The sequence below is a fragment of the Phodopus roborovskii genome, unplaced genomic scaffold (genome assembly GCF_943737965.1).
Source record: "Phodopus roborovskii unplaced genomic scaffold, PHOROB, whole genome shotgun sequence".
Classification (NCBI taxonomy): Eukaryota; Metazoa; Chordata; class Mammalia; order Rodentia; family Cricetidae; genus Phodopus; species Phodopus roborovskii.
In genome coordinates, this window is record NW_026126511.1 from 29,232,589 (window position 1) to 29,260,242 (window position 27,654).

The 27,654-nt window shown below is 35.7% G+C and overlaps 1 protein-coding gene across 1 annotated transcript in view; it reads left to right on the top strand.

The window, feature by feature from the left end:
• Diaph3 (diaphanous related formin 3) overlaps positions 1 to 27,654 on the top strand; it is a 435,882-nt gene that overhangs the window by 252,938 nt on the left and 155,290 nt on the right. Inside the window, exons 23-24 of the mRNA XM_051195312.1 lie at positions 11,223 to 11,346; positions 18,200 to 18,365. Of these exons, the coding sequence (XP_051051269.1) occupies positions 11,223 to 11,346; positions 18,200 to 18,365 (290 nt within the window). The remainder of the gene's footprint in view (positions 1 to 11,222; positions 11,347 to 18,199; positions 18,366 to 27,654) is intronic.

Here is a 27,654-nt window from a genome sequence, read left to right on the forward strand (position 1 = left end):
AAGGAAGATGAAAGATGTCAAGAAGGGCAATCAGAAGAATAGCTTACCATAGTGAATCTGTATATTACAAAGAAACTCAGCTGTAGATGGAACAACATCTATGGCAGTCTCCTGAGTCTCGTGGGTGACAAGGTAATGTGTAATGTCTCGAACTCCTAGAGTTGCTGCAGACAAAATTAGTACCTGTTCCTCAGGAGCCTGTCTGTGTTTAGAGAATTTGCAAATCTTGAGTTGATATATTTATTAATTTCCTGGAGCCATCATAACTGATCACCATAGTTTGGTACGTATAAATAACAAATTTATTTTTTTTCCAAATCCACAAGATGTAAATCCAAAGTAAAGGTAGTTGTTATAGTCCATTTTTTTTTCTGTCACGGTCCAGGGGAGAAACTGTTTCATGCCTTTCTCTTATCTTTTTGTGGCTGCCAGAGGTCCTTAGTGATCCTTAGCTTATACACATTTCACTCCGTGCTCTGCCTTTATTTATCCTTATTGCTGCCTTCTCTTGTATCTGCATAGCCAATCCTCAACTTGGATTCTTGACATTAGATAACTTGTTATGGAATTATTTCCTTTTTCCAAAGAGGTCACATCCTGAGATTCTGCTATAATATATTTCTGTGGATACCATTTGGCCAGCCACAGTTGTCTTTAGCACCACTCTCATAACGTTATGGAGGTATGCCAGCATCTCCAAGTATTATGAAGCAGTTAAGAGAAATCATCCTAGCGGTTATATTTGGAACTCACTTGTCACGAAACTGTGAACTGGTTTTATTTTTAAGGGTCACTGTTGATAAGCTTGTAAAAATTCTCTGTTCCTTTGTCATCATATCCCAGTATGAAATGAGTTAAAATTCATATATTCCTTGGAATTTAAGGACTTTGTTATTTACAGGCACAGTAGCTAACAATTTTAGATGATAAAACCAAAAAAAAAAAAAAAAGTCATTATCAGTTTAGCTATTAGAGATATTGCAATATGGGAGAAGCTGCTTCTCCATTCATTGCCACTGAAGCTAGGTGCTGCTTGGGTTCAAATGCCAGCTTTCTTGAAGTGAACTCTTAAGTTAGTTAGGGTTGCTTTTCCAAAGTCCCCTGAAATATCCATGTGAAAGGGTGGTGATAGTTTAACTTTTGCCACCTGCAACTTAGAAGTGGCTACTTGACTGGTTTCCCTGTTTGTGAACTTTCAGCCCTAGGTCTGCTGGCTCCTTTCTTTTTTCTGAAGGTAACACAGACTCTCCAGGTTGTTGAAGTGTGTTGCTGAGGGAAGTTGATTACTTTATGGCATCAAAGCGGCAGGGAAAGAGCAAGAGGCTTGTGGCAAGTTGTACCATTCAAAGATACGCCATCAGTCACCTGCCTCCTCCAAGTGGGCCCTACTTCTTACTAATCCATTGATCCATGAACATTTCAGTGGTTTAATCTGTCAACAAGACTAGTACTCTCATGATGCACTTGCCTCTCAGTAACACCATCAGCCAAGGGCCAATGTTTCAACGCATTGGTATCATTTTGTTTCCTCTTCAAAACTGACCTAATTCAAGTAGCTTCTTGTGTTTGAGCCCCTTGATGCTTACTTATACAACCAAGATAACAGGGTATAACTACTTATAAAACTCGTACAGAACCTAATTAACTATTTAAATGTTCTGTGCTCATCACAGTTGATGCTTTTATCTTTCAGGCAAAATATCTGGTACACACATCTGGCTTTGCAGGCATTGATATGCTAGTAAACACAAATCTGTGTGGATAATACAGAGTTTTAATTTGTATGGTCACATTTATTTTAAGAAATTTCCACTGGGTTGCCTGATAATATATAACCAAAGATTTTATAGGGTGTGTGTGTGTGAACTTTTATACAGTTGAAAGCAACCTACATACAGCATTTATGCTAGTCCTAAATTTAATAAGCAGAGAGCCATCCATTCCTGTATTGAACCTGTAAAGTAGATTCCGAATTTATTCCTGCTATAACCTGAAAAATATTCTAATTTACATTTTGAAGTTTGACCCGAAATCAGTTTTTCTAAAAACAGTTATACCACTAAATAACCTTTCAAAAAACAAATGAGCCCCAGCAACTCTTCACTCATAAAGAAAAATTTTTTAAAGTTTTAGTTATGTCTAGTAAACTGTTATTATAGGTTACATTCAAAGCAAATTTGTCAACCTAGAGTTACTAAGGTGTGCCCTAAAATATGAGTTAATGTATGATAACAGCCACATACTATAGAAGCATCAGAAATTATGTTGACTCATATTCATTTGTGAGACTGAAGAATGCATGAATAACCTGACACATGTAGGAAAGTGATATATATGTAACCTTCCTCTCTCCTCTCAGAAGGGTTCATTCTTATTATACATTTAAATTGATCAGTCAGTAGTCAGGAATATTTCTTCTATAAATATGTCTATAAATATGAGTGTAATAACAAGTTTTCAGCAAATAGTGTTCACAGTTCTGTACACTTATTGAATAAATGAATTAGTGCTTAGCAATCCTTCTGACGTTTGGACCTCTAAGGAATGAACACTCACTTCCCAGTACACACTGTACTAGATCCTTGTCTTAGGAAGGACAAGGCTTTCTGGAGAGCCTCTGTAAAGGAAAATTAGGAGGAGTATACCACCATTTGACAAACAACTTTTGTCACAGGCCCACATTGGGTCCTAGAGATCTACGAGCACAAAATTCGTTGCTGAATTGACATGTCTATTTTAGGTATAAGTGTAGAAGATAAAGCACCGAAAGGAGATGACATATGTGCAACACTTGGCTATAGCAGAATGTCACTAGAAGTCATTTTATTGCTACTTAAAAAAAAAAAAAAATAAGAATGTCTTTGGGCTGTCTAGTCTCAGGGTTTTGGTAACCAAAGCAGTGTCAGGCTTGAGTTCCATGTTGTGGATCTTAAATCAGATACTGGTTACTTACTCATACAAGCTTTGTGCTACCTTTGTACTATCATCTTGCAAGCAATACACCATTCTATATCAAATGGTTTGTGGCTGGGTCGGTGATTTTGTTTCTCTTTTGGGGCAGTGTGCAGAGTACCTTGCTGCACCAAAGGCACTCTCATATAAAGGGAGAACACTGTATTCACCAGCTTGACATTTCAATGTTTCATGAGTTGTATGGATGTTGTCTTCAGCAATGGGACATTACCGCCCTTTTGTGGTGAGCAACCTGTAGTCTTGGGTTGTGTTGGGGTTCTCATGGGACTCCTTTGGTCAACAATTCAATCCAGGTGCTGGGATCTTCATTTGCTTATAGAACATGGCCACTTAGGACACTCACGCCTTATATGAAGATTTCATTTAGATTTCCTTCATTTATGTATATATGATGGGAGATGTCATTCTGTATATGTTTCTCATACTGGTTAATGAATAAAGCACTGTTGGCCAGTAGGAAAGCTAGATAGGAGGGACTAGGAGACAAGGAGGAAATAGGAAGTAAATAGAAGGGGTCAAGATAGAGAGTCTGGAGAGAATAGAACCGCCATTGCTCTCAGTAAGACCACATGGAAATACATAGAAATGGGTTAATAATTAAGATAGAGCTAGCCGATAAGAAACTAGTAACAGGCCAACAGGATTATATCAAATATAGAGTCTCTGTGTGTTAATTGGGGCTGGCGCGGCAGCAGGACAAGACCAGCGGCGGCAGGCAGAAAAAACAGTACTCGTTACATATATATAATATTTAGTAAGTTTCTACTGAACTAGCTTTTCATAGTACCCTCCAAATGGTCCTTTATTTTTAATGTCTCTCCCCTTATTCCCTCCTTCGTCCTCCTTTTGTCTTCTCCTCTTCTCTCCTTCCCCTTCCCCTCATTCCACTTGATCATCCCCCTACAACTTTCCCCTATATCCCCTCCCCATTCACCCATAGCTATCTACTCTATTTCCCTTTAAGAAGCTCTGTATGCCCCTACTCACCCAGTGTCTTACTTTTTAACTAACTGCTATGTTTCTTCAGATTTTAGCTTGGTTATCATTGACTTAACATCTCATGTCCACATATACAATATTACATACCATATTTCTCTTCCTGGCCCTGAGTTACCTATGTTGGGTTGACTTTTTTCTAGTTCCATCCATTGAGCTACTTATTTTATCGTTTTATTTATTTATTTGTTTGTTTGTTTGTTTTTAACAGCTGAGTAAGACTCTGTTGTGTAAATGTACCACATTTTTCTTTATCCATTCTTGGGTTGAGGGACATGTAGGTTGATACCTACAACAATGAACATGGTTGACCAAGTGTTTCTGTTGTAGGATAAATCATTCTTTTGATTTATACCCAGGAGAGGTATAGCTGGATCTTGAGGTAGGTCTATTCCATCTTACTGAGGAATTGCCACACTGATTTCCTTAGCAGCTGAACAAATTTGCACTCCCTCCAAAAATGGACCAGTGGGAAGGAAGGTTTGATTAGTAGGTATGTGTGATCCACTTGAGGAAGATAGGAGGAAGAGGTGAAGATCTGTATTTAGCTTCCCTGCTTTCCTGCCTGGGCCATTTGTGCTTAACATTTATCCTGTGGCACATTGAAAAGCAGTATCATCACTTCCTGTATATGTACACAAAACTCTTATTTACCGTGAGACATCGTGATGACTATTGATAGAATCATCTATGTAGTTCTTGAATTTAATTTTTACTTTGTTTGTCGATATCTCTGTTGATATAAAAGATTTCTCAAGTTCTTACATTACACATGATTTCCTGTAAGTTCATTTTGTCCAACATTACAGTTCTGAGTCACAAACTCTTTCCTCCCTTTAAGATCCAGATCCACATCATTCTTGCAGAAAAGACTGGTTCATTCTCCACATGCAAGTGAGGAACTGTAACAGAAACGTGTGCTTCCCATTTCCTGATGTGGCTTTTAAAATTTTGATTATCACCATTCAATTTCCATGACCCTCAACAAATATAGGCCCTTTTCTGGCAACATGATGTGAAACGACTTTTTATAAGACGATTAATTTTCTTTTGTTATTTCATGGTGTATAAGAATGAATTGACATTATTTCATAAAAAATAATAAAGCCTAGGGGTATTCATAATGGATCATTTCCCATTGCAAAGATTACTCAAATATAAGTAATTATGAATTTTTCTCGTTATCCAAACTATATTTTGGAAAACTTTTAAGTTCGAATGTTTATAGTTGTTATTTAAGAATTATTCTAAGCTTCTCCCATCACTGCTGATGGATATTTCTCATAGTGACAATACTCTTGATGAAATGCATGTGTGATAGATGTTAATGTCCCAGATATTAAATACATTGTTTTCACATTTTATTTAGAATAACTATAGTAGAAAGTGCTGAAGATAAATTAAAAGTATACTTCTCCAAAAACATTTGAATACTTGCCAATATTTTATGTTACTGAAGATTCAGAAATAAATGGAATATTGAGTCCTCTTTTTGGATAAAAGAATAAAATGTTAATAAAATAATAATTAGAAGAACTGTTGAAACATTCAGTCACATAAATGAGGCTTAGTTGCATTTTGCAATTGCAGAGGCCAGACTCAACCACCTGTGAGGTGCATGATATAGAATCCTCTTTTACTGACCTCCCAGCCATTCAGTAACAAAGCTACATAAAACCGTAACTGTGATAGAGTACATCAAAGGCAAAGTTTGAGATGGTTTATGGTTCTAATGATAGAAAGCACACATTCCAGGAAGTTTGGTGGGTATTTTGACTCTTGTTATAAGGTCTGAGATAACAGTAATAAAGGAATGGAATGGTCCACAGGTAAATGCGTGTCACTTGTAGAATCGGGTGTGTGATAGATGAGGAGTAATCAGAACAACAGTACTATAAGATGTTGTATTTGAGAATACTTTATAAGATGTTAATCCAGCCAGGTTGTTGGTTGGTCCTAGATTAGTCATTCAAATGTTATGTAACCACAGACATCTGGGAATTATTATTAGTGTGGAAATCTGTATGCATATTGTGATGATGTGTTGGAGATAAGCAGTAGGCAGTTAGGGGGTGGGGGAGGGGTTTTGCCTTAAGATCAGGATAGTCATTAAGGAATTGTCAAGGTGAGTACTCAAGGGATTGTGTTCTCTGAACACGGGAGTGGGATGTCTGTGGTATACAGCTGAATATTATAGAGAGGGAATGTTCAACACTAGCAGCTTCGTGTACAGGAAACAACTTGTAGTGGTCCTTTTACCATTCCACTATAGATGAGCTGGTTGAGAGCAGTATGCCTCGGGTAATTGAAAGAAGGCCTATCTGATTGAATCATCACTAAAATAGACAAATCAGAGAGCCTTACAGTATTTTAGCCAGTTTTGATAACAGTGCTGTTTTTATTTTGTTTGTTGTAACTAAGTGTAAACTATTCGTTTCATAGTCAAAAGATGTGACATAGATGAAACGTAAGGGATAGGGAGGAACTTCTAGGACTCCTTAAATATATAGCAAATTCAGTATTGGTAGCTGTTTGGAATTGAAACTGGTATTCTTTCCCCCAAATTAACCTGATAACGAAACCAGTGCCTTAGGTTTGCTAGCCAAGCTTTCGACTGCTTAGCTAAGCCCTAAAACTGGCATGTAAAACACGTGTCCTCTTGTGAGATTGAGCCCTTGTCTTGCAGACAGTATTCCGTTCTGTTCTCTAGGTCACACACACATACCTTTAAAGTAACCTTCTTGAAAGTGTACAGTTGAAAACTTCCCTATCTATTTGAAATTGCTCAAAAAACAATCATTGATACTTAAGGGTAAAATTTTATTTAAAGATGAACAAAGAAACTATTTATAGAAATGTAGTAATCGCTATTAAAAAGAAAAAAAAAAGCATCAGGGGGATTCTTAAATTACTCTTTTTTGTGACCCATTGCATAGCTCCAACTATTAGATTGTATGTTATTAGCCTGGAATTCACTCACTCCTTTTTCTCTTCCAAATGTCTTTTGGTCCTTACTTAAAAGCTACCAGTGAGAGGTTGGTCAATTACATTTAAATTCACTCAACCACAATGTACAAGTAATGCAATCAAAGAGTACTAATGAAGCAGAAGACATGGCTTAGTAGGATTCCTGTCTGTAGAGTAGCTGTACAAGCATCATTTCAAATGGTAGTTTGCTTCTCTTGCTGTTGGCCTCAAATGTGCCTGCATGCACCTCTAATGTTTGGCTCTGGAACACAGTTTCTTTCATTAGACTGATGCCTCAATGTTATGGTGACCCTCAATGTAGTTGTATTGGTGACCTCCATGGGCTTTCATACTGTTTCTTAAATGTTGGCATCACTTATCTCAAACTTCAAGATGTCTAATTTGTTATTCACTTCTACAAATAAGAAAAACATAATATAAAGAAGGCATCATCCTATGTTAGAAGGTTTGATCTCTTATGAAATGTCAGTGAGGTAACAATTTGAGGTAAGAAATTCTGTTTTCATTGATGTTGAAATAGAGCATAAGAGAAGTTGCCTCACATCACAAGAAAGCAATTCCCAATGTACTGTACTGGTTAGAGAAGCCTGCTATTTAGTGGGGAGTCATGTTCTGATGTATAAAAAATGTGAGTAGAGAATGAGTACTTTAACATCCCCTTCTAGTCCTCCAGGGAGACAAAGGAGAGGCTGTGGAGCTTGAATTAGTCTTCAGTGGCCAGTGGCTTCATTACCATTGCCTTGTAATAACATTCCAATAAAGACTAAAGCAAAGAGGCTAAAGGAGCTTCCTTGTCTGTGAGCCTCCAGGTGTTCCCGGATGTGGGCATGCCCAAACGGCAGGAAGTTTTGCCAGATGTCCTGCCCTCTGTAGTCGGCTTCTCCTTACTCATGCAGTTCCTGTGTTGTGTCAATTTTGACAATACTACCACTAATAGAAATGCACTTTCCCAAGTCCGTGCGCCATCCTGATGAACTCTGGAACTTCAGCGAAGGGGCCTAGAAAGATCCTAACACTTCCAACCAGTTTAGAAATATACATGAATGCCTGGACTTGAAATTGGCATCTGAAATGAAGGTTGACTTGTGGAATTGCATCTGTTCTGAGCTTGCTGCTAACTTTCTATAGTTAGTGATAGCCTAGCATTGTGTGGAAAATCCAGCTGTAAAAAAAGAAATAGTTGGTGTTGAAAAAGCACTATCTGGTACAAGAAAACAACAATAACCTAAGCACCAGTGAGCCCACTACCAAGAACATCAGCTATGGTCTCCTTCTGAATTTTTCTGGTGTGGTTTTGTTTTCCCAGTGTCTTCAGACTCACAGTTGTTGATTTCTGTTGATTTCTAGCGTTGGGAACCATTTTCTCTATACCTTGCTTAGAAGTTTTACAGGTGGATAAGAAAGATTTACACTTATTGAAGCTTTGGAAACCCTTAATAAACAAAGTTTCAAAACCACATAAGCACATTTCATTAAATATGTGTTATCAAGCTTCAACTGTGCATGTTTTGAGGTATAGGTTAGACACATTTTCAACATTCCCCTTGTGTCTTTGAATTTATGAGCATCCCCAGACTCATATTTGTTGTTTCACCAGATTGTCCCTAATATAATATATTACTAAGTGTTTCTTCTTGAGAAAGAACATTGGGCTTTTTAGTCATTTGTGCTTTCATTGCACATTAAGCCTCCTCAGTTTCCTCATTTGGTAAATTGATAACACCAATGATACTTAGATTATGATGTTCTTGTGAGTATTAATTGAAAAGAGGACAAATCAGGCATATATCACTACTCAGCAAGGATTACTATTGCTATTTGTACTGTTTATATTATAGCTACTACTGCAGTGATTATTACTTCAATGAAGGTAGTACTAGTAAACATACAAAATGTAATCCATAGCACAAAATTGGTACAGGACTTTAAACTTTCCTGATCACTTACTTATTGATGAAAAATATTTCCTGGTGTTTTTTTTTTGTTTGTTTGTTTGTTTTTTGTAATTTTTACATAATAACATTTTCAAAGTATAAAAACTACTCTGAGCCACTAGTGAGATTTCTTGAGAAATTATAAAGCTGATACTAATTATACATTAAAAGAGGGATCAAATAGAGTAGAACAAAGTATCTTTTCTGTATCTCAGACAAAAAATGTAGGACGTAGGAAAATAAGCACTGGGAAGTAAGAAAAGTAAATTAAGTATTATAGATCTTATCAAATAAAAGCACTGGTTATGGATACATTGATGACAGACAAAAGATTATTGTGCCCTGTCTTTATTTCGAACCACTGGCTCCCAAACAATGTTTTGGAGACTTCTTATTAATTATGAAGTCTTGGCCATACCTTAGAATTGTTGTTAACTAGTTCTTAAATTTTTAATTAACCCATTTATATTAATCTAGGTCATGCCATGTAGCTTGTTACCTCTCTTTTATAGGGTATTCCCTACTTCCCTCTTCCTACTTCTGTCTAGTAAATTGCTAAATCTCAGATTATTTCCGAGTTCCTTTCTCTCCCTGGAAGTCCCGCCTATCTTCTCCTGCTTTGCTATTGGGCATTCAGATCTTTATTTAACCAATGAGAAGGTGCCTTAAGTTGGTGAGGTAAAACAGAGACATCTTCACACACTATAATCAAATATCCTGCAGCAATGCATTATCATGCTAAGCAGATTTAGAATCATTATTACATTAACTGCCCTTATATTGGAAGTATCCCATGCTCCCATGCAACCCATTGTCTGTGTTACTATGCCATTTTTTTTTTAATTGGCATGTAAAACTTATACATACATTCTCTTGTGTTTCAGGGCTATAGTCTTAACCCTTACCTCATTTTCAAAAGCCTCCATTGTATACACACCATAAATTTAAAACAGAGAAATAGAGAACTATTCATTTATGAAAATGCATATGAACAAATCGAGAATGGCTTCACCATGGTGTGAGCCAAAGGTTATACTATCATCATTCTTCTGGTAACTGTTACATGTGAGTCAGTAACAACGTAACAATTAGGTTGTTAATTAACATAAAAAACATATGTTAAGATTTTATTAAAAGCTGTTGATGTGGCTATTGTTTTGTATGTAGCTATTTAAAAACACAACAAACTTCACTTTGTTCTAATACTTCATTGGGGCGGGGGGGGGGGGAGGGGGTTCAAGACAGGATTTCTCTGTGTAGCAGTCCTAGTTGTCCTGTAACTTGCTTTTTAGACCAGGAGTGCCTCAAACTCAAGAGATCAGCCTGCCTTTCTTTTTTTTCTGTTGCATTTTTATGTCAATAGGTTAAATCACAATTGTTGGTTTTGTTGTTGTTGGTGGTGGTGGTTTTCTAGCAGTTTCTTTTTTCTTAAACCAGGTTCCTTTTTTTCTGGGCCATTAGGGTCCTCACTGAGCATGGTCACACTCATCGGTAAAGCTTTACTCATTCCTCATAATTTATTTGAAGTTAGAAAATTGAAAGGATGCTTAGAATTATTCTATTAATTGGAAAACATTTTTTATATAATTCACATTCATTAGAATTTTCTATTAAAACGTATCTAAACCTAAAGCAAATAAATATTCCCAAAATTGTTTTAGGCCACTGTGTTTCCTTCTTTAACTTTTTCCTTTAGTCATGTAAAAATGAGTGACTCTGCAGAGATTTGAGAATTACTTTTTAGTGCTTACTGTTTGCTGCCTGGTCAAATCATTCTGCCTATGCTTCAGTGCTCTTGCTTCCTATGGGTTGTTCATGTATAGTGTGAGAGCAGATTCAATTCGAAGATGGAGGCTGTCAGTGACTACGTAGTCACTGACATACTAAACATAGGTAGTACCTACTTCCTGGTAAAGAGCATCTGTGTCACCTTACATATCCTCTTCTGTCTTTACTTTCCTATGAGAGTTTGATCAATAGAGAAACTTTCCCCACATTCTTCCCAGATATTACCCAGTTTTCTTGGAAAATGTAACAATGGTATTTGAGTTCAGTATTTCAAATGATGGACTTCCTTTGCCTTTATCTAACTTTTAAAAAAATTGTTTCTTAAGTGGCATTGACTTATGTAGGAACTTGTTTGATTTACTTTATATCTGGATTTAAAATTCAAAAGGTTAAAAATTAAATTTGATGAAATTGAATGTTTTGGAATTAATTTTCTTGCTATGAGGTATTTTTTTTCTTAACAAATGTTTTGTTGCTAGATTGTTTTACCTTGTATATATTATAATTTTGTCCTTTCAAGGCATTTAATATGCTCTCTTTTAGTCTCTGTAGAAATGCTGGAAAAGAATTTGAAGCAGATGGGAAGGCAGCTTCAACAGCTTGAGAAGAATTTGGAAACCTTTCCCCCTCCTGAGGACTTACATGACAAGTTTGTGATAAAGATGTCCATATCCTTTTGATATCTAAATAAGCCTGTAGTCAGCTGGATTTACATTTTTTTTAATGTTCTAAGTGTGTTTGTATAACTGAAGTATATTACATAGTGCCAAATTATTGACTGTTTGACTTTTATCTTTCAGGTAAATTAACTAAGGTGTATTTTATCATGAATAATTCACCAAAGATTTCTATCTTTTTTCCATCTTCTTGAAAAATAGAATTTTCCCCCATTCCTTCTGTTTGACTTATCCCATCTGATAAAGAGTATTAAAACTTAGTCTGAGGAAGTTTGAGTCTACTGTCATGGAATGTGATTAGCTACTTTTGAACTATTTCTGGAGTCAGATGTAGACTCTATAAAAACCCAGCATGACTAACAAGCTCAAGTGCTGATATGCATTAGACATTAACTCTGACTCCACAAAATGTAATATTTTCTTTAGAAAGACTGCCATTCCAAATAAAAATAGGAGCTTGTTACAATTATTGCTTATGTGCACTTTCGCCTAACTCAGAGTGCAATTTAAAACAATGTATGTAAATTAATAACTGATGCTTGTGTCTAATTTGATTTACAGCTTGCTTTGTATTCACTTATCTTTGTTACCAGTAACTCTGTAGCTTAGTCTCTAATTAGTAACTGAAGTAATGAACTTCTTTATTTCCTGAAGCTAATATTGAGTTGCTTTGCAGGCCACAGTATGAAATCTGTAATGGATATCGTTTCCATTGTAATGAAATATTGTGATAATGCATTATTAAAATCCCATATGGATGTCTGAATTCTGTATGAAAGGACAAGCCAGTTATAAAATGAGGACTTATAAATAGACTTCCGTAATATTTTAAACTGATATACTTGAAATAAAATGACTTCCTCCTCCTATTTCTCCCTTGAGATTTAGTGAATCAGAAAATTATTATTTGGTTTGTCATATACTTTATTTTATGTGCTTTCAGCTTAATTGTGAATTAGTTCAATTTTATCTTCCTTCTCTGTCTCTGTCAGGAAATATAAAAATGCACTCAGTAGCAATCAGTTGAAGATAATGTGTTTGTTTCTTCTCAAATCTTATGACCTATCCAGCTTCTTTTTAAAGATATTGGTCTATTACTAGATTTGGAAGGATTTCCTTTTTGTTTTTAGACTAAAATTTTAGTAAATATCCATAGGAAGTAGAGATTTGTACCACCCTTTCAACTGACAAATTACTTATTTTAAGATAAGTATATTGTAGTTGTATCTTTATGATTATTCTTGAATTTGCTTCTCAATCATTTTAACAGGTTAACAAATGCACATATGACTATTTCTTGTTTTCCATAAATATTGTTAACTGAACTTGTTCAGTTTTGTTCTCCATTGATATAAAAAGAGTATCTTAGAAAAGATTTTGATCTGATGTAGCTTTTGGTCATATACTAGTAATGGCTAATTAAGAAGCTTGAGTTTCTCAAACTAGCATGAATTCATAAGCAGAGAGTAAACTCCTGCTCAGCAGACAGTCTGAAGATATAGCCCTACCCATATTCACATGACACAAGTCCTGAATGATGTCAACTTCCTGAAAGGTGTGGAGCTCATAAAACGCAGCCAGCAGGAAATCAGAAGCAGGAAGGATGAGGCTTTGCTGGAAACAGTTTTTCATTATGAGTAAAATTACACTCTATGGACAGGAGAGCTACTATATCCTGTCGCTAAATATCACAACCTAGAAGCCTCTAATGAACTGATTAGCATTCATGTGTCTCTTGGAACTCAGATATATGAACAGTTGGTGCACTTTGCTATTGACAAAGCTTATAATCATAAATATTCTTTGCCAAGATTAGACTGCATTCATTTGCTTTTCATCTTAGTTAGACATACTAGTTTTGAAGTAATTAAATTCATTCATTGTAAGACTTTGTTTACTTTAATTAGGACTGACAAGTCAAATTTTGAATATTAAATGCGTTTATACAGATCTTATTAAAATGGCAAATTCTGAGCTCCCTGGATCTCAGAAAATAGAAGGATTTAGAAGCAAAAATGCACAATGAATAAAAACATACTAACTGCTGTTTGTTATTAATACTTTGTTTATATGTTATGTTTAAAGCATATGACTTGAAGCCCATATCAAGAACTTAGTTCTACAGCCAATTATGGAAACATATTGTGTATTATTTAGTTTGTTAAAAATTCATCTTTACAAGTAAATATTCACTTTGAAAAATTATTGTTCGATTAAGTATTAAATGATGTATTAATTGAAGTGTCTTTTTTAAAAAAATGAGATTTCACTATTGTCAGAAATGTTCTTATTCTTCTAGCACATTCTTACTTGATGTGTCTGCATCTTCCCAGAAAAATGTCTAAGGTACATCATATAATTGCATGTATAGATACTTCACTTATCATCACCCTTCTCATAGTATTATTTTACAGTTTCTAAGTCTAGCCAGAACCATAATTAGTTGAAAAGCTTCACAGTAAACATTTATATGCAAAATGTAAAACACAGATTTAAGGTATGCTCACCTGCTGGTGAATGGAAGGTGTATAAAGCATACATTGTTTTTCACCAAGAAATGTGAGAAAATGGTGTTCATGCCATATTAGGTATGTTCCTTTTGCCCTTAAATTCTTCAACCTCTTCTTCTTTGCAAAAAACTAACAAGTAAACCGTAGAGCATGTCATTCTCCTCCCTACCTCCTTCTCCTAGTCTCCTAAGAAGAATTAATTTACTAGACATCTCTATATTTATTTATTTAGCAGAAATTATTAAACAAATTTCTTTATCTTTAATGTCACCATCAAAATTCAACTTCATTTTCACTTTACATGGTTCAGTAGTTCTGAAAGATAGCAATGTCTTGGCTACTCTGGAACTACATAGTAGATGTTTAAACGGGACTAGTAAATTCACCGAGTGACTTATGTCTACCATGTTCAACATTGGGAAAAGTGCGTTTTGTAGGAAAATTATCTGAAAACCTTTGGGGGGGGTATGAGGGACCTTCATTAAAGAATAAAACTATAATATGGGTAGAAGAATTGCTCTGCAGAGTAGACTAGCTGAAGATGGCAAATTTGGGCCATTGAGTTTGTCTTTTGTGGTCACCATCTCGCTATTCTATTTATTTGTTTGTTTGTTTGTTTAATCTTTGCTTTTCTCACGATGACTGTTAGAGACTTGTCTTAAATACTCATTCTGTGGTCTTTTTGAACTCTCCAGTGTACAATGGCCTTTCCCCTTACTCCACAGGCCAACAGGTTGGTGCTCTCTGCTCTCACGTATAATGACCTGGTTCTTTCAACCAGCCTCTTGTTAGCCAGTATTTCCTTGCTTGTCACCTCAGTTATCCTCCGTCTCAATGTTAACAAAAGAAACTTTCATTTGTTTCATGTTCATTATTATGGGAAGTGTGGTAATATATTATTTATGATTTAGTAAAACTTGTCTGAGGATTCAGAAAGCAAAGTCAGCCTCAAGTGATAAAGCTCAGGCAGTGGTCATAACACACCCTTAATCCTAGGATGCAGTGTTAAGAGATAAAAGGATCCACACAAGATTGATCCAGTTCTAAAGAGAAACAGCTCATACAAAGATGATCCCAGCATCTGGGATCACATGCCTTTAATCCCAGCACTAGAGGGACATAAAAAATAGGTGCAGGATCTTCAAGTAGTCATACCAGGCATTCATTCTCCAGCCACATTGAGGATAGCAAGACATTGAAGTCTCAGGATTCTGCACCCATGCTGAGGAGAGGTTATAGTCTTATGTTTGGTGTAGCCAGGATCACATTTCAGTCTGAGGTAGAGTGAGAACTAGTGACCTGCTGCTTTGTTTTTCAGATCTTCAGCTTGAATCTTGAATCCCAGTGTTTGTCTCTGGGCCTTATTTTTTGTGCTACAGGGAAGTTTTTGCATTTTTTTATTAGAGGTCTGTTTTCATTTCCACATTACATCATGTATGTTTCATGACCACAGAACCTTAGCCTATCTTGTTACATACAGTTTTATTTAGGAACTAGAGGTGCAGTGAACTTATAAATATTTCCTGAAATGAATGTTTGGCTAGATCCTGGGTTCTAAAGAGGGTTTCTCAAAGAAACTAGATACATAGGTCTCAGTGAAGCTGGTCGTTGAACATTGTGTTAATGGGATGATTATAGATCTCTATACGTGTGTGTGTGTGTGTGTGTGTGTGTGTGTGTGTGTGTTTGTGTGCATGATACACAGACACACAAAGTGCACACTTTTGCTTACAAGAAGAACTTTGTGCACATGGAAGCTAGAAGTTGATTTCTGGCATCTTCTCAGTCAGTCTCTAGCTTATGCTTTTGAGGCAGGGTCTTTGCTAAACATACAACTTCCCCATATGGCTAAGGTTGGTTAGCTAGCCTGTGAGCTACAGGTACATACCTGTTTCCATCTCCTAGTTCTGGGATTTGAGATCTATGTCCCTGCACCTGACTTTGTACATGAATCTGGAGATCCCCCTTAAGTCCTCATACTTGCACAGCAAGCCCTTTATTCATTTGAGGTATTCCCCAGTTCTTGGTAGCAGTGTGTTTCTAATGATGGCAATATAATATTTGTCTATGAAATAATGTGACTCCATATATAGAGGAAGTTTAGCAGTCACAGTATTGGTCGACAATGACCATATACCAAGTTGTCCTTTGGCTGCCTAGTACTAATTTCTTGTTTTTAGATAATTTGAACAGATATCTGCATCTCATGTATCTCCCATATAGCTCAATTACAGTGATTCAGGCTGAAACATTTGAGCAATTCTCCTTTGTTTTCATAAAGACAATGGAAAAATAGAATTCTCTAAACATGAGGTAGATGTAATATGTGAATGTCAGTGATTTTGCATTGATTTTTATCCACAGCTTATGTTGCTGCATTTCTCCTATGTTTTTCTGAACCTTTGTAGAACGTGATGCTGGTAAATATGATGCAGGGTATCTAATAATGATTTTTTTTTTTTTTTTTTTTGGAAACAGAAATTCACACTGAAATCCAGGCTGGCCTCAAATCCACAGCAGTAATCCTGCCTCAGCCCATCAAGTGCTGAGATTATAGATGGAAGCCAGGATTCTAGGCTTTGACATTTTGTCCTAGTTGGGTTTAAGTGTTGGCCCAAGGACATCTAGTTTGGGTTTTTCTTTTAGAAGATATTACTTTTTCTTTCACTGTACCTTAAAAGAGTAGACCCTCAACACTAAAATAGTATGCTTTATCCATGTAACCAGCTGTCCCACTCTGTCACTCAGCCTTCCTTTAGAGGGTAAGAATTGATTTGGTTATTTCCAAAATTGTCTTAGTTTAATCATGTCTGGATTTCCTGTTATTTTGGGTAATTCCCGTTATTCAAAGCTCCACTTCATTTCCTTTTGGAGTAAATTATGTTATACATAATAATGATGAGAAAATTAACTTAAAAACCCCCTAGCTGTGAGGACAAAACCATGTCATTTCTGTACATCTGGTTCTTTTCCATCTTTTCCATCCCATCTTTCGAGATAAGTGCACTGTTCTAAGTATATGCTGATGCACACTGGATGTTTTCTTAAGTTTCTTAACTTCAAAATCTACAAAGTGGCATTGCTTTGTTTTAAGTGGTTTAACAAATGGATTCTTGACATTGTGCGTTTTCCCATGTGTTGGGAGAAAATTAGTAATATTTGTGCAGTGCTTTTTGTTAAAACTCAAAACTTTATAAGCAGTTATGGGGCCCGAAAAGGAGAAGTATGGAATCACGCCTCAGCCAAGCATTTCCTCTTAAATTGTGTGTTGAAGTACATGCACATGTGCCTTTTTGTGTAAATTTTCCCCGACTTTTCACAGACACCTTTGGAGGAAGGAAGCCATCCCCAGCAACCTTAAAAATAAGCCATTGTTAGAACTGTCTGGGCAGTCTTAATGCTGTTCTATGAGTCTTTCTACAAGACATGCTATGGGGATTTTAAATCAGCAGGTTCTGTTTTGTGTTGTATTATTAATGAAATAAAGGGTAGTCTGTGGTCTGTTTAGAAAATATCTTTTAATGCCAGTGACTCACCATCCTCATATTACCATAATGACTTTTAGAATGGTCTGATTTATATTATCAGAAATTAGTGTGAGAAAAGTTCCATATTTCTCTATCCACCTTTGTCTTGTGTATTTTATGTGTGCAAAGATAAATTTTAATCATGTAATATGTAGAAATTTTATAGAATTTTTTCAGAAAAGAATTTAAAGCATCAATTTGCCTATATAATTAAATTATTATAAACTTTTAAAACCATCTTGCTTTCAGAATCTTAAGGGAATATATATATTCCCAACTACCTGATCACCTTTCTTGGCAAGTTGATAAAATTGATTCCCTGCTCACAATAATTGTGTGACAGAGGTGACATTATACTTTCAATTTTACAGTTACGAGAGTCAAGGCAGAGAGATGAAGGCTTTTCTACAACCCACAGGAACTATGCATTGACCTTAAGTTGTTCAATTCACTTTTCTTTTTTCAGTATATTCTATTTGCTCAGTCTTTACTGCTGAACTGGAGTCATTTCACAAGGTATAGATTACTATTATTGTAGATCAGAAAAAAAATCTTGAACTATGAAGGACAAATACTCAATATATAAACATTTATTTGGGTACTTGCCAAAGTTAACTTGAAATTCAATTACAGCTTCTTTGTTTTATACCATAGATTCTGACAGGAATCTCTGACAGCCTTGCTGAGTTTTGGAGATGTGTTAATGGTAACTAAAAAGTAGATTAAATATGGAGCTGGAAATGTGTTCATTTTGCCTTATAGAACATCACTCTGTAACTTTCAAAAATCCTTAACTAAAATATGTACAGCTTTGTTATCAACGCAAAAGAGCAGTATGAAGACCTCTCAGAGCTCCTAGACAACATGACACAATTATACCAGAGTGCAATGGGCTACTATGCTGTTGACATGAAGAAGGTCTCTGTGGAGGACTTTTTCAACGACCTGAACAACTTCAGAACCACATTCATGGTATGATAAGTTTTTTTCAGTTTTTCTCTGAAAAGTGTCCATGGAACACTTTCTTGCCTGTTCTTTCTTTTACTGTGTTGTTTAATTCTCTTCTCATTTTTTTTGCAATAAAAGCTACCTTTTCTGGTGTTGTATGTTAGCTTTAAGTTTTTCAAATTTTAGATCTGTTGAAAAATATGTAGTTTGTTCTCTTTGGGGCCTTTTTTTAACATGAAACTGTAATCAGAAATTTTGATTGAAAAAGTGACAAATTCTGATGATTTTCATAAAGGCTCCCTCCTGACTGATTACAGAGCACATCTATAATACGTTTTTGGCTATGAATTTGCTTCTTTATGCTTAAGATCAATTTGTATTTTTGTGGTATAATTTTACCAAATTCCATGCAGCTCCTGGGAAGCTTTTTTTCCCTCCTTTTTTAATGCATTGTACAATAAGCTCCCTGCGATTTCCCTTTGAGTAGGTTTTACATTCCTACCGTTCGCTTCAGACACTTTAATAGGGAGGTCAGGTCTTTGAGGTAGAATCCTTTCATTTAGGTATTAAAAAGATCTTTTGAAAAGTATTAGCTGATTAGATGGGGGAAAAAAAACCACACGCATATTAAAGTGAGAAGGTATTGTTGCCTCCCTTGGGAGACAAGGATGCCTTGCAGCAAGGAAAAAATTGTTATTCTTAATAAATGGGGAAGTCATTTCTATATTTCACCACATGTTTGTGCGGATTAAAAAGTTTTTCAGTGTAAAGAAAGAGGCGATTGGGTTTAAAGAGCTGCTTTTTAATCTCAGGAAAACTTTACTAACTTTGTTGGCTGGTTAGAATAGCTTACAAATGGCTTGATGAGCTTTTAATGAAACTCCGTCATTTAAAAGGAAAACAACACGCAACAACATGCACACTTACTAACACTTCTTGTTCTGTTATCTTCACAAAATTAATTTGTCTTTATTATTGCATATGTACTTAGTCTGTCTTTGTGTGTGTGTTACTTTCTGTGTGATACATTGTTTAAAATTACCTAATGACTCATGAGGCACCTCGCTTAGTGGAAGTAAACTGTAAAATGTTTTCACTTTGAGAAAGGTAGACTTGGATTCCAGAATGATGTTGCTATGGCTTTTTGTTTACTTACATTGATCTATTCTGGTGAAGGTTTATTTTGTAAGTACCAGGTCCTGTGTGCAGACCCACTGCTGAGCTAGTGGGTTTCCATGGAGTGCTTTCCTTCCATACTCAGCGCCTGAAATACTGCCCCTTCTGTTCTTAGTTAGGTGCACTGTTGCGCTCAACCCCTGCCACTCATCTTTTCCAGGCTTCCGTTCCTCTCCTAAGATTCCTGTCTGTCTCATTCACCCATGTGTGCCCAATACAATGCCTCATTGACACTGGTAAACGTTTGGAACCAGGTGATCAGTGGATGCCATACTTTGACAACTAAAGCATTTGTAGTCAACATTTGCCAGGTTCCATCTTCACTTATTTAAACATTGCCACATCCAGATGTAGCATAAATACTTAAATGCCCATTTTAGAGATAAGAGTGAGTCATAAAGAAGTCTGACTGAGCCATCATTATATACCCAGCAAGGAGCTAGTGTGCTGCTCTAGGTTGCCTGGCTCCTGATTCTCTACTATATAAATCTAATTTGCAAAAACTACTTTTAAATGTGTGGCATCTAGAACACTTTCAAGTTGGGAGTAAATTGAAATCTATTTCTGCTCCCAAAATAAAAATCATGACCAGTTTCTGTTAATTTGTAGTCAGTTTATCTGAAATAGTTTAGAAATGTGTTTGCTTTTGAACTGAAGCAATTAAAAGCTATGTAGTCAAATTCCTTCAACATATCTTTGACCGATTCACACCATTTCTCCTAAGTTATTACTGTAGTTGCAACTGAGTCATCTAGATATTACTCTTTAAGCTTATTCTTCTGTTCCCTGGGAGCTTTGTTACACTAGCTAAGAGGCAACATCTGTTCCAGATTGCTGCCACAAACCATGTAGACCAAGACGGGAAAATTTCTAGATCTTGTAGCCTCTGTGAAGAACAGCCGTTCCTTTGACAGTGCTTTAAGTCATCCTGCTTACATGAGAGCTCAGGTTTTGCTGCTGTCCTTCTCTTCTACTATAAGGTGCTGTGTTGGTCTATTTAGAGCTACTGATCCAGCTCCCCCGGAAATGAGGGTTATATTTTAGAAACATCTTTGCTTTTGAACCGAAGCTATGTGGCCAACTTCCTTGTTCATGGAGGGTACAGTGTAGTTTCATGAAGCCTTATTTTTGCTAACAGCATCAGCAGATGGAATCGTCAAACACATATCAATGGTTGAGCAGTAGCTTTTCTTTAGACCCTGACTTCTACGTAGATACACCAAGTCTCACTTAGTCTTCACAGTGTTTTGTGAGGTATAGCATTACAAAAAGAGCAAACTGAGGTGGAGAAGCTCAGGTTTTTCTAAAAGGGATTCAAGGTTCAGAAGGGCTACAATTGAACTGTTTCTTACCTACTTGAAATTTATGCAGCTAGACATTTAAAGGTGTCGGGGAGGCATGTGCCATGGAACATGTATAGAGGTCAGTGACACCTTGGGTTAGTTCTTTCCTTCCAACATGTGGGTCCTGCTGGAGATCATTCACTCCCTAAGTCCCAAATTTGTAATGGATTAAAGCACCCTGCTGTTAAGTTTACAAAAAAAAATGCTTATGACACTTTGAAGGGTTTTGTTTGGTTTTTGATTTTTTTTCTCCTTTTTTTTTTTTTTTTTTTTTTTTTTGACACCTTGGTAAGTACCAACACACAGAGTACTTCATTTCTCTATACATAACATTTTACACAGTTAACATGAAGCCTATCAGGATTGCTAGGTGGCTGGCGAATCTCTGCCTTCCTCTTATACCTTTCTGTTTGAGGGGACCTTGTCAATCATAGTGTTAGGACTGAAGGTGTTGAGTGGATTGTTGACTGCAAACTGTCAGCTGTCTGTTAATTGGTGGTCTGCCAGGCACTAAGCTTCCCCCAAAGCCCATATAACTGTAGTGCTTTATGAAAACTCATTAGTACACACTTGAGTTGTTTTGGGTTCACTCTTCATGAGCATCTTCCTGTTACTAGTAGAGGATCTCATGCTTTGAAAAGGGGCCCTTTGCATCCAGCCTGTTATTTATGTTGGTTCCTACCAGTGTCCTCATATCCTTCCTTATCTTAGTCAACAACAGGAACATATTCATGCTAGCCTTTGAATTTAAGCCTAATCTTCTTTCCTGCCCTTGTGACTGTAGCCTTGAAATGTGTGTAATGTGTGCTTCAGCCCCAGTCTGTATCCTACTGCGGTTTGCACCCTGGTTTCCCTTTCCTGGTCTGAATTACAGGGATTCATTTTGAATGCTCCCCTTGCCTTGAAGGTGATGCCTTTTCTGAGAACACTCCTTTGCTCTCAGCTTCCTTACCTGAAATTATTACACATTTCAACTCTTTCTGCAGACTCAGAAGCAGTGTCTTCTAAGGCCTTACTTGTTTTGTTGAATACCTCACTTTCTTCTGATCTTTTGTTGTATCTCTCCTTTTAGATAAAATGTTTCAACAAAATTATATATGCTATATAAAAAAAAATCTGTTGTTTAGTGTTCCAAACATACTTAAGGACTCAGAATCCTTTGATTCTTCAGTGTCAGATAATTCATCTGGAATGATTTTGATTTGCACAGCTTTTGAACACAAATGATTCCTGAGCATATGAATGCTATTCTCCAAGTTGGCACAGCACTGAGCATTCATTACTTATTAGTGTGCAAGACCATTAGCATTCAAATTTGAAATTCCACTTTGGGGTTAGGATTTAGAAGTCATCAAAAAGCAGCCCTTGCCTTGAAGATCTTATTAGTGAATACCCATAGTTAGAAAAGTGTTTTACCTTGCCTTTTTCTTATTTATGCATTTCTACTAATATGCCAGATTCTGTAGTTAGTGTTTATAAATATGTAAAACCATTCGGGTTTTTTCCTTAGTAGTAAAGTACTTGCCTAACACATTCAAGGACCTGTGTTAAATCCACAATATTGGGAAGAAAAGAACAAACAAACAAAAAATGTTCCTTCCTAAACTTTCCTCCATATAGATACTCCTGTGTGTCCTGTGTGAATTGTGTGGTAACTATCAAGCAGATGAAATGTTTTTTTTTTTTAATATTGTAAGTGCTAAATGAATTCTTTACCTAATAGACCTTATATACCATGAATTCTAATTGGTCTTAATAATAACCCCAATAAAAAACCCAAGTCAGATACATGGGTAAAATGCTGAAATATCAGAGAAGCAGAGCAGCCAGCGTTCTTAATTGTAGTGAATTCTCAGCCCAAAGGTTCAATCCTGTCCCTATGAATCCTCACTACTCAGACTGACTACCCAGATTGCACTGTTCCTCCTTACATTCCTCTCTCTGCTATATCTCTGCCCGTATCACTACTTTATCCTCTTTCCTATGCTGGGATTAAAGGCATGGGATCCCTAGTGCTGAGATCAGCTTTGTTTAACTAACTAGTGTGGCTAGCTATGCGATCTGATCCTAAGGCAAGCTTTGTTAGTTATAAACTATCACCACCACCTTGCCCACTTTTTTTTTGTTTTGTTTTTGTTTTTGTTTTTTTTTTTTTTTGGTCTTCAGCTGTGAAATCTTATTCTTTGTTTCACAAACAGAAAGATAGCTATAGTCCTGAGCCGACTTGACCATCACAGTCCCATGTATTATTGAGTTGTAGATTATTAGTGATAGTAACTTGCAAGTTATTTAACCTTACTAAGCACTTCTTACCTGTCAGTAATGAGATGTAGTGGAGTTTATGACCTAATGCACATAAAGCCTTACAAGCTAGCTTTGTGCAGTTAACAGAGCACAGCAGTCTTGTATTTCCTGTCCCCTTTTTGTTTTTCCATACAGAATACTATGAACAGAATAGACACCCAGCTTATGTTTAGCTGTCATTAGGTTATTTCTGTAGGTTATTACTTCATCCATTTAAGATTTGACATTCATATTTGTTGGAAACATTAACTCAGTTGGGTTTTGGTTTATATAGTTGATACATGTATAATGAATAAATGCCAAAGCAAGAATAATGCTTATAATCTCAATGTATCTGTTGGTCAAATGAATTTTCTATTTCTCCTTAATTCTCAGTAAGGGAGTAACTTTTTCCCATCTACTACTCCTTCATCCAGTAACGAGATTTTGCTGAAAATTAAAAAAAAAAAAAAAAAAAAAAAAAATGCAGCAAGAACACAACCTGTTTTAGCAAATCATTTCAATCATACAAATTTGATGCTTGTCAGCTCTGAATGCCATTTGTGCTGACTGCTGTATGAACCAGCTAGTCAGTAGCAGGAGGGCAAAGCACTTAATGTGTCCTGAATGCTCCTTAAAGATTGGAGATTGATATGTTTTATGTTGTCAGAAGTAAAAATATCATGTACAAGTCTTATGGTAGGGTGTTGAGCCAGCTTCTGTAATTATAATAGAAAGCATTTTCAACCCATGCATATTTTGGTGGGCTCACAATTTCAACATTGTATTTGGAGGCTTTTCACATAGGGCTTCTGTCTTCATTAGCACCTTTGTTATTCTGAGATCGTACTTGGAGCTCTAAGGCTTCCCACATAGAAGAAAATATTCTGTTCCCCCCTCCCCTCTTCATCCTTTGGTGTCAGTTCATTTAAGCAATGTGATTAATTGTAGTTGCTTAGTATTTTGACTTTGCAACTTTGAAGATATTGGAATTATATCCTAATCGTTGCTATGTTAATTTTTTTTCAAAATGAAAACATGCCTAATATAATTTACTTGAACTTTCTCTTTACTGATAAGATTCACACTTACTTTGCATTGCTCAGTGGGATAATACATGTATTTGAAAGACTGGTTCTATATTTTGAAATGACTAGTAATTTGTATTTCCCTTTTTGTTGTATTGCTCAATGAAATAGAAAAACAAGAATTAATAGCTAGACTATCTTAAATAACATTAACAACAGCATACGTAATATTAGCACATGTTAATCCATGTAATTGAAGAAATTACATTATGAACTAGCAAGGTGCAGACAGAAATGCATAAAATAACATTATATTCATACATCAAATGTAGTCATCTCTTGCACTTCCTATATATTCTTGTACACAGACATACAGAACAGTAGGGGAGTATTGAAAGAGGTAATGTGCCCCAGAGGCTGACCTTGATGTGTTAAACAAACATGTTTCACATGGGACATAGGAATTGCCACTTGGCTCTTTCCCTAAAACAGGAAATTAACTCAGAAATTAACTCAGAAAACTGCTACCCTGTCACCTACATACTCCAGCACTGTGTGGGTACCATTCCATACATTGGTTTGTCAGTGTTTAGCCTTATGATTGAGAAATAAAAAGAACATCGTAACATGTCAAGGAAAGCAAACACAGTGTAGAAACTCAAATTATGTTTAGAAAGGATCTTATAACCATATCACGCTGTAATTACGACTCACTGTACTAGTTGAAGTGTTTATTTACCTCAGAGCTTGTAGATCAAGCAGTCTCTAGCAAAGGGCTGAAGGGTGAGTGATGTTACCCATGGGCTACGAAGTGCTTTCTGTACCTCTATAAAGGCTGATGTTCTAGAACAGAGGAACTGGGGGAGGAACTGATTAATCGGCAGTACCTACTTAGCCACTGGGCTACTTTAGATTCCCACTTAGGGGATATTTGTTCATTATCATATTGCACTAGCAAGTAACAGTTGGTATTCAGCTCAAATGCTGAATTGTTCTTGCCACAGCAGAGTGTGTTATGTTCACCTGTCCTCATGAGTGGCATTGTAAAATGAGAGGTGGTGACGTTAAAATAAAACCAATGTAATTACTTTTACAAATTGGGATGTATTTTGTAATTTACTTACTAGGATTTTTATTTGATTTTACATTTGTGAGAATTTTCTAGTTATTAAGAAAAATATTTTATGGGAAACTGAGAGCCACAAACTTTTGAATTCCTACAAAATTCTGTGAGTATTCATTTGAAATATTTCCCGTTTTCGTTCATTATGGGAAAGCACAAGAATGTGTTTTACAGTTTTGTTTGTCCTTTTAAAGAAATTATTTTCTGTTCATTCCAGATGCTATCAGGAATTTCCCAAAACTGGTACCATTGCCTCCTTATGAAGGTAAACACACCTAAGCAAGGTGTGCACAGGCAGTATGTTGCATTTTAATGTATTTGTTTACTTAATGAAAAGTAGCCTGCTTTTGACAATACCCACTCCTAGAAAGCATCAAGGGTTAAATTCCATTTATGTAGTTAGAGACACCAGACATAAAGTGAATAAATTTAGGAAACAAAACTTGAGTTTAGTGAAACTTGTATTACAGAGGTCTATTTCAGGCTTAAAATATTTGATTATACATGAATGTTGAAAGAAAGAAAACCAACAGAGAAAGACTTTCATGCTTTTTTTTGTTTTTGTTTTTAAATGAGATCTCTGTAGTTCTGAAACAAAAAAATATACAACATATTAAAATAGCTTGAAAAACAATAAGATGGATACATAAAGCTATTTAGATACTGTGAATAGAATTCAAATATTTTTTTAAAGTAGGTGTCTATAGCTACTTACATTTAATATGATTTTGTGTTTAATTTTTTGTAATACTGATAAATACACTAAATTTTCACTTAAAATTAAGCATTTCTCATATGTAATTTAAAACGTTGTCCAATTAAAACTCATTCTAACATTTACTTTCAAATTTTAAGTTACCATTTTATAGCTTTCAAAAGCAGCTTAAGCAATACTTTGAAGGAAAATAGAGGGGAAGAAATTAAGTCTCTTTTCCAAAATAAAGTCCCTGAGCATATTAGATTTGGTGATATTAAGACAATGTGGATGCATATGTAAATTGACTCCTTAGAGGAATAATGGCTAGACTTGAGGTTGAGAACTACATCTTGCCTTCCATATTTAATTCATCACCTTCCTTGCCAAGTCATGCAGTCTGCATTGGATGCTTCTACTTCACTCCCATTCAACTTATTGTAGCATCATATTCCAACATCTCTGAATAGAAACACTTACATTCTCATAGGAGCTATGAAAATTGGCATTCCCCTTATGGTTGATAGAAGCATGTTATATTGACAGAAGCTAGAACATGGATCTTCATGAGTCGTTGCTGAATAAATGTGCTTGAGGCACTTGAATGATTATACTCTTGTGAAAATTCTACTTTAAATTATTGATATAATAAAACAATATTTGTTAACTCTCGAATTACAATATGCTAGGGAAGTGATACAAGGCAGACATATGAATTGATGTCGTTAATTCTTGAAATACCTACATATGTTATCATTTTTACAGAAGCAACTGAGGCAGCATCACACAGCTTTTCAGTGCCAGGTAGCCATTTAAATAAGAGTATATATCTTTAGATTTCCATCTCATAAGATTATGCCATCATTCAAGTATATGACAAAAAACAGATCTTTTAAAAAATAATTTTATAAGAATAGTCAAACTTCATATCTGTTTTATCATCAGGCATTTTTTTTTTTGTCATAAACTTTCCATTTAACTTGTGTGAATGTTTTCTTAGAATTAATTTTATGTGAGTAGCCAATTACCTTCCTTTAATTTTGGAACCTAAAATGTATGTCTAAGGTACCCAGAATTACATTAGAGTAGATGAGATATAACATCATAAAATGAGATAAGATGTGTTATTCAGCCTCACAGTTTAAACACTGAAGACTCCAGAAGATGTACACTACAATAATTCTTCTAGCTTCTTTAAGGCTCGTATATTCCTTTTTTATATTCTTACCAAGCTTTCTCAGTAATCCAATGAGCCATTTTCAAAACTTGGAAATAACCAAGGACAAAAAGAATTAAAGACAATGAGGGAAACAGAATTGCCAAGGCTGTGAATTTGGAGAGACTAGGGTTGGTACAGAATAAGGACATTCAATAAAGCTTTCAAAATAAGCATGGGATGGAGGGAAATTAATCTCATCCAGGTTAGAAAAAACAATCCCAGGTTATATACAGAGCCCAATTTGAAGCTCTGTGCTGGAAGATGATGACACCTTAACTTCCCCAAGACTTAGAAACTAAGGTCAGCAAACTAAGAACAGAATCCCAAATACTAAACAGCTTTGGAGTTGGGTAATGATGTAACAAGTAGAGGGCAAAATAGGCATAGACATTCTACAAGACTCCAAATATGAAAGACACAAAATGCGTAAGAAAAGTAAATAGATTT